General features: G+C 36.6%; 1 protein-coding gene across 1 annotated transcript; it reads left to right on the top strand.

Annotated features, from left to right (window-relative positions):
• Positions 1 to 5092: 5092 nt before the first annotated feature.
• LOC137966550 (probable RNA-binding protein ARP1) lies at positions 5093 to 6915 on the top strand. The gene is made up of 6 exons (XM_068813212.1): positions 5093 to 5528; positions 5653 to 5791; positions 5992 to 6115; positions 6247 to 6286; positions 6391 to 6562; positions 6653 to 6915. The coding sequence occupies exons 1-6, from the start codon at positions 5346 to 5348 to the stop codon at positions 6682 to 6684; spliced, it is 690 nt and encodes a 229-aa protein (XP_068669313.1). The 5' UTR covers positions 5093 to 5345; the 3' UTR covers positions 6685 to 6915.
• The last annotated feature ends 235 nt before the right edge of the window (positions 6916 to 7150 follow it).

Below are 7150 nucleotides of genomic sequence, written 5' to 3'. Positions count from 1 at the left end.
CTTTATCTTCTAATTTGTCTTATTCCTTTTTTTCTATGTCAAGACTAGTTATTCTCATTAATCTATTGATTTGATGAGTGCTTCATTTTTCTTGAAATATGAGTCTTGCATTATTGCCTCTTTCTGCTTTAAGTACGAGTGCTACTTCTTTTGTGCTCCTCTAAAATTTCTTCCATTTTTATTTTTTATTTTTATTACCTTGAAGCAATGCCTGTAGACCCACTACCTGCAAAAAACTGGAGTGTACCCAACATCTAGTTTAAATAAATTATTTTATCCTTTGTAACCATGTGGTATTTTTTAGCTACCTTACAAATTCATTACTCTTTTTATTGCTCTAAACTTGGATTTGTTTTTAATTAGTTATTTACTATATTCTATTTTGAGTGTAACGAGGACTTGGGTAGTTTAATTTCTTTATGATTATTTATTTCCTCTTATTATAAATAAAACCCTAATGTTCTCAAATTAAATTAGTCAACCTCTCTTTTCTAGAAATTGAACATTTCACATTTTATTTAATATGATTTATGTTGAAATCATATAACTCTAAAACTTTGATATCCCATTTTTAAAATTTTTTTCCTCATGCATCACATGAGTGTTCTGCTGGTAAATTAAATAAAAAAATTTATTTTTACATAGAATTATCTTTATTATAAGTGGCTTATGGGAATGTGCAAATTCTACATAGAAATAGGTTACCAAGGAGCATTAGTGATCTCTTTTATTTTCTCCCTTCAAAGACCTATCTTCATATAACTTCTTTCCCAAAAATTGTCATTTTTTTAGGATAAGATATTCTCAAAGCAGAAAAGGCTCAAAAATCTCTGGTAAAAAATATTATAATAGTGTAAATATTGGATAAAATTAAAAAAATACTATAATATATTTTAATATAATTTTTTCAAATACAATTATATTATTTATATTATATTATAAAATCGATAAGATAGCAACTATGACTTATTATAAAATTATTATTTTATAGTATTTTTTATTATTTTTAATATATGATACTATTCCATATTATATATGCAATAAATTTTATTTTATATATTGCACTATATTATAAAAAAGAGAAAAGTGGAAATGACAATTATTTTTGTGCCCTTAAGTATTAAAAAATGACAAAAAAAAATTCATGGCAAAAACAAAATTGTTAAAGATGTGGTAGATTTGAAAGATCATATGAAACATGGATAAGGTATAGGGACAAAGTGGTGGACCCTCAATATGTGGTCAAAATATTTTTTATTGATATAATCAAATAACTTATCCCATAACTCAAAACAAGACATGGTTTAACCATTCAAGCCAAGTGTTTGCACTTTGAGTCACAAATTATGATTTATTTCGTTAGAAATTATACTAATATCTACTAAAAAAAATTAGGCCAAAAAGCTCTAATAAATCTATTAATAGGACAAACGTTTCTAATTTTCAGGTGATACAAATTTTCAAACGAGGGCACTAATAACGATAATGCCACAAAGAAGAATGTCTAAGATGGTGTTATATTGAAGAAGGATAGAAGGATAGAAGTAGGGGTGGCATCGAGCCGAGCCCGAACCTGCCTATGTTCGAGCCGAATTTGATTTAAATATTTCGAACTCGAGCTCAAGCCTAAAATTGTTATCGAACTCGAGCCCAATAATTTTAACCGAGTTTGAGTCGAGCTCGAACTTCAAAATTCAATTAAAACTTTTCAAAAAATACATGTCTCTTCGAGCTCCAAGCCTCCAATATACGTTTAAAACTTTTCAAAAAATACATGTCAAAGAAATTGTATATAAAATTATGCATACATTTTACATAAAATTAGGCATGACCTCTACATAAAATTGGGCATGACCTCTACTTAAAAGTGAACATAAGGGTGACAATGAATCCAACTGAGTCAGAACCTTCCTATGTTCGAGCCAAGCTTGATTTAAATATTTCGAACTCAACCTCGAGCCGACCCTAACCTCAAACCTGAGCTTTATAATTTTAACCGAGTTCGAGTTCGAGCTCTGGCCGAGTTCAAACTTAACCTACATTTAATACTCTAGATGAAATATATGTCAAATAAATTATATATAAAATTATGCATACATTTTAAAAAAAGAATGATAGTGGAGGTTCAAGATTGAATCTCGATAATGGATTAGAACACACCTTTATTAATCTTTTTTACCCCAAATGTTGTCTATTTTATTTTTTAATTTTTGAATATGGCCATAAATTTACTGTGGTCATCTTAGTGCCCCTGGTTGAAAATTTATATTCTAGGAAAAACTAGAAATATTTTTCCTATGATACATATTTCCAAAAAGTCATTTAAATAAAATCCTATTACTATTAGTGACTTACTAGAAAATTACAAGAAATATTTTAAATTTTCTTATGAAAGTTAAATGGACCTCTTAATAGGGGTGGCATTGAGTCGAGCCCAGCTCAGCCCGAACCTGCTTATGTTTGAGTTGAGCTTGATTTAAATATTTTGAACTCGAGCTCAAGCCAAGCCCAGGCACGAGCCTAAAATTATTATCGAGCTCGAGCCGAATAATTTTAACCGAGTACGAGCCGAGCTCGAGCTTTAACATTCAATTAAAACTTTTCAAAAAATACATGTCTCGAGTTTGAACTCCAAGCCTCCAACATACATTTAAAACTTTTCAAAAAATACATGTCAAACAAATTGTATATAAAATTATGCATACATTTTACATAAAATTAGGCATGACCTCTACAAAAAATTGGGCATGACCTCTACTTAAAATTGGGCATAAGGGTGGCATCAAATCCAGCTAAGTCTGAACCTTCCTATGTTCGAGCCGAGCTTGATTTATATATTTCGAACTCAAGCTCGAGCCGACCCTAACCTCAAGCCTAAAATTGTAATCGAGCCCGAGCTTAATAATTTTAACTGAGTTCGAGCTCTAGCTCTAGCCGAGTTCGATCTTAATCTATATTTAATACTCTAGATAAAATATATGTCAAATAAATTATATATATAATTATGCATACATTTTAAAAAAAAGAATGATAGGGGAGGTTTAGGATTGATTCTCGATAATGGATTAGAACAAACCAATATTAATCTTTTTTACCCCAAATATTTGTCTAACTTATTTTATAATTTTTGAATATGACCATAAATTTATTGTGGCCTCATTAGTGCACCTGGTTGAAAATTTATATTCTAGGAAAAACTAAAAATATTTTTCCTATGATACATATTTTCAAAAAGTATTTTAAATAATATCTTATTACTATTAGTGACTTACTAGAAAATTACAAGAATATTTTAAAATTGTTTTTAGGAAAGTTAAATGGACCTCTTATTGCCTCTTCTAAGAAAATAAATAAAAATTAATAATCAAACTAATATATTACTATACTTATTGATAATTTTGTAATTAAATAAAATATCAAAACACCAAATTGCTATGAAAATTATCTCATGCTAAAAGTATTACAACATCAATTATCAAATATTTATTCAAAAAATTTTTATACGATTGTCTAACCTATCTTGGTAGAAAAATCTTACTTAGAAAATTATATATTTTTTTAATAAGAATTTTCAATTAGAAAAATATTTCCAAAAACATGAGGCTCTAATAGTCCCTAGAAACGTATTTCTACTAAAAATGTCTTTTCAACATTTAAAAAAAAACCCACCAATAATCCATAAAAACATATTTTTACTAAAATATCTTTTCAATTTCTTCAATGAAAAAACTTATAACTTAGGTCTATCTAGTTTATCTGGTTTTCCGCGACGAGGCCGAGGGGACGGGGTCTAGCGGATGACCTGTCAGTCATGGCGGATGATGGCGGCTGGGAATAGATTTCGAAATCCTGATAAATCAAATGGAACCTCGGCTCAGATTGATGCCACACTACATAAACACTACATAAAAGGATAGCAAAAGCAAGGGTGCCCACGGCCGTGGCCCTGTTTACTTTTGTCTTAAACGATCGTACGCGTAAAACCGTGGAGAAGAAGGGGAAAAAGGTTAGGGAGAGACTGCAGAACGTGGCCATCATTTCGAGTGTCTGCCGGCCAATTCACGTTTCTGTACACTTTGAAAAGGCTCATATGATTGACTGTCTCTGCCGCGAGCAAATGCTTCTTTCTTCTGCTCTTCTTCTGGCTGGGCGACGTCGCCAGCCCATACACAGCTCACCCCTCACCGAATACCGATGTACACCAGCAGTCCATCAAGAGGCGTGGGTCACAGAGCGAAGGGAAGATTAAGCATCTCCATCCACTCTCAAGTGGGCTACTAACCACTTCCTGCCGTATTAGATAAGACGAGGTTTTTTTAATGGAAAAAAAACACGATAAATGGAGAAGATTTGGGACTGGTTTCTGAATCTTGCTAGATTTCCGCACTTTTACTTCCTATTTTTTGTTTCTCTTTTGCGCCGATGGCGGAACAGTTGGCCACGTTACCTCTTCCATCTGGGTCAAGAAAACGATGAATCTGATTCTCACGTGGCTTCCTCAAACTCCCTAATCAGATCGGATTCCATGGGAGAGAACCTTTTGATCATCCTTCTCTTTGGACCGGGCCCCTCCTGTTCAGACAGCGATCAATCTCATAAAACGCAGGGCCCACTAAGATGACTGGCTCCACTTTAAACTTAAACACCTGAACGTATCCTCCGTCCCTTTCAAGGAAAGACGGCATCCCTCTACCTTGCCCACATCACTTCACGTGCCCTGCATGTGCCACTTCTTCCTGAATAAAATCCTTCCATTTGTCCATTCCATTCACAGGGCCCCTGCTGCCAATCTGAACCGTTCGTAAAGTGGGACCCAGGCAACATAGGAGGACTTGAGTGATGGATGGCTGTATAGTGGAGCACATGATTGATTTGATATTTGACGCCTCCGATCCATCATCATTAACATGTGTGGCTCACATGTGCGAACCGGCAAATCGCGGTTTAAGCATGGGGTGGGTTATGGATTTCATCAGAAAGCGAGCATAGACAAAGCTGTTTAAAAAGAGTTTTAAAAGGACGGAAGCACGTTCATGACAAGGCCGAGCTTATCTGTCCCTCTGTCGATGACTGTCTTTCTCCGCTTTTTTTATTTCCGATCCGAGCTGGAATGGGACTTCAGAACCCCTCCTCACTCTCCTCTTCCTTCCTTATAATTCCCTGCTCGCCTCTCTCTTCGCCTCCTCCTCCTCCTCCTCCTTCACGCACACAGCTTGCTCCTTTCCTCGCCGGAGGTTAATTACTACTGCTCTACCATCGGATGGTCCGCATTGTCGTACGTCGTTGAATTTCTGTTTAAGCAATTGACTAGCAACCGGCAGATTGAAGTTTGTTAGGCGTTGAAGATGACGATGGGAAACGCCGGAGCTCAATTTGGTGATACCACGTTGACCAAGGTCTTCGTCGGGGGACTGGCGTGGGAGACGCAGAAGGAGGCCATGAACAAGCATTTCGAGAAGTACGGTGAGATTTTGGAAGCGGTTATAATCTCCGATAAGGTTACTGGAAGATCCAAGGGCTATGGATTCGTAAGTAGATCAACTATCGCCGGAGGTGGCCGCTTTTGTCCATTCCCGATCGGGGATGAATTTAATCTTCGGTACTATGTTGCGGGTTAATTAATTAACACGCAGAGTGTGTGCGTATGTGTAGGTGACGTTCAAAGATGCAGAAGATGCGAAGAAGGCGTGTGAGGACGCGACGCCGGTCATCAACGGGAGGAGAGCCAACTGCAACTTGGCCTCCCTTGGAGCTCGCCGCCCCAGATCAGCTTCTGCAACACCTCAACAAGGTAGGTACACAACTTACCAAGTCGCTTATCCGAGTTTCTCTTGCATTTATCCAGAGCATTTTCGTTTTTTAAGAATGTGGCCTTTGAGAATCGAAATTGACAGCGATGTACAAACTCACCGAATACGGATGATACGATCGATTCGGTTCTAACTTCCAACCAATGAATCTGATTTTTTTTTTTCTGATACAAAATTAAAGGTTCCACCGTTGGATCGAGGCCTGTTTCTTCTACACCTCAGAATGCTGTGCAGTGGTACTACTCCGCAGGGGCTCCATCCCCCTTCCATCATCCTCACCATGGACTACCGTTCCCTGCCTACGGGTAAGAGAAGCCTCTCTCATCTTTTTCTGCACAAAGTGTCTTTTTTTAATCGAAAATTTGAAATCCCTCCGTATTCGCCATTGATGAAAACTCATGTGATTTTGTTTTTCCTACTCGGTGATTATAATCAGGTACTCGCCTAGCTATATTGCAGATATGAGCTACAATCCGGTGAGATTTTTTATCTTTGATGAATCAGTTGAAATTCTCTGATTACTTTTGGGATCAGAGTTCCGAGTTATTAACAGGATTTGACGATTAACTTGGCTATGTAGAAGGTCAGCTACTCGGGCTCATACGTGTACCCAAACCAGTCGATGATGCCAGTGTACCCGTACTACCAGGTTCACCAGTCTCAGGCAATGGGGGTTCCCACGCACGTCTACCCTCCCACCACAAACATGGCAACCATCGTCTCTAATCCAAGCCCTATTCCGCCTAATGCAGGTAAGGCACGATGAATTAGATGATTTTAATGGAACTGGTATAAATTTCTGAAGAGGGTATAAAGTAACGATTCCGCCGGTTGTGGATCAGGCATGAGGGTGCAGCTCAAGGTCTCGGAATGAGGGAAGCAAGGGATGGTCCAATTGAAGAAAACAAGAGAAAAAAACAAAACACGATGATCAAGAAGTTGGAATTTTTCCTATTCTATTATTCTTCTGAACGATTAGATTCATTTTTTTTTTTCAAATCTATCTAACCTGGATCATAGTGATGCAAATCAAATCGGTGACTCACGAAGTCATGTTTTTTTTTTTTTTTTAAAAGTTTTTATGGTGAACTTGTTATGGCTTCGTGATCACAGTTGCAGCATAATTGCATAAAGTTTATTTTATAGAATAGTTCAAATAATATTCCCTGAAATTAAATAAGTGGAATATAAAATAATTCAACTTGGTATCTCCAGAGAGGTCGTCTCGGAAGACGACACCGAAAGGGTGCGTAATTCTCCCTTCTTGATCCCTCTCTGTTCCCGCACAAAGAGCTCGAGCTCGGCCGGAGAATTTGGGAACGGGAAGAGAACAGAAGAGA

The sequence above is a fragment of the Aristolochia californica genome, unplaced genomic scaffold (assembly GCF_029961685.1).
Source record: "Aristolochia californica isolate CCGP_79_NKW_82.1479 unplaced genomic scaffold, dmAriCali1.0.hap1 SCAF_5, whole genome shotgun sequence".
Taxonomy (NCBI): Eukaryota; Viridiplantae; Streptophyta; class Magnoliopsida; order Piperales; family Aristolochiaceae; genus Aristolochia; species Aristolochia californica.
The sequence above is the reverse complement of the archived record's forward strand: the minus strand, read 5'-3'. Positions and strand labels throughout refer to the sequence as shown.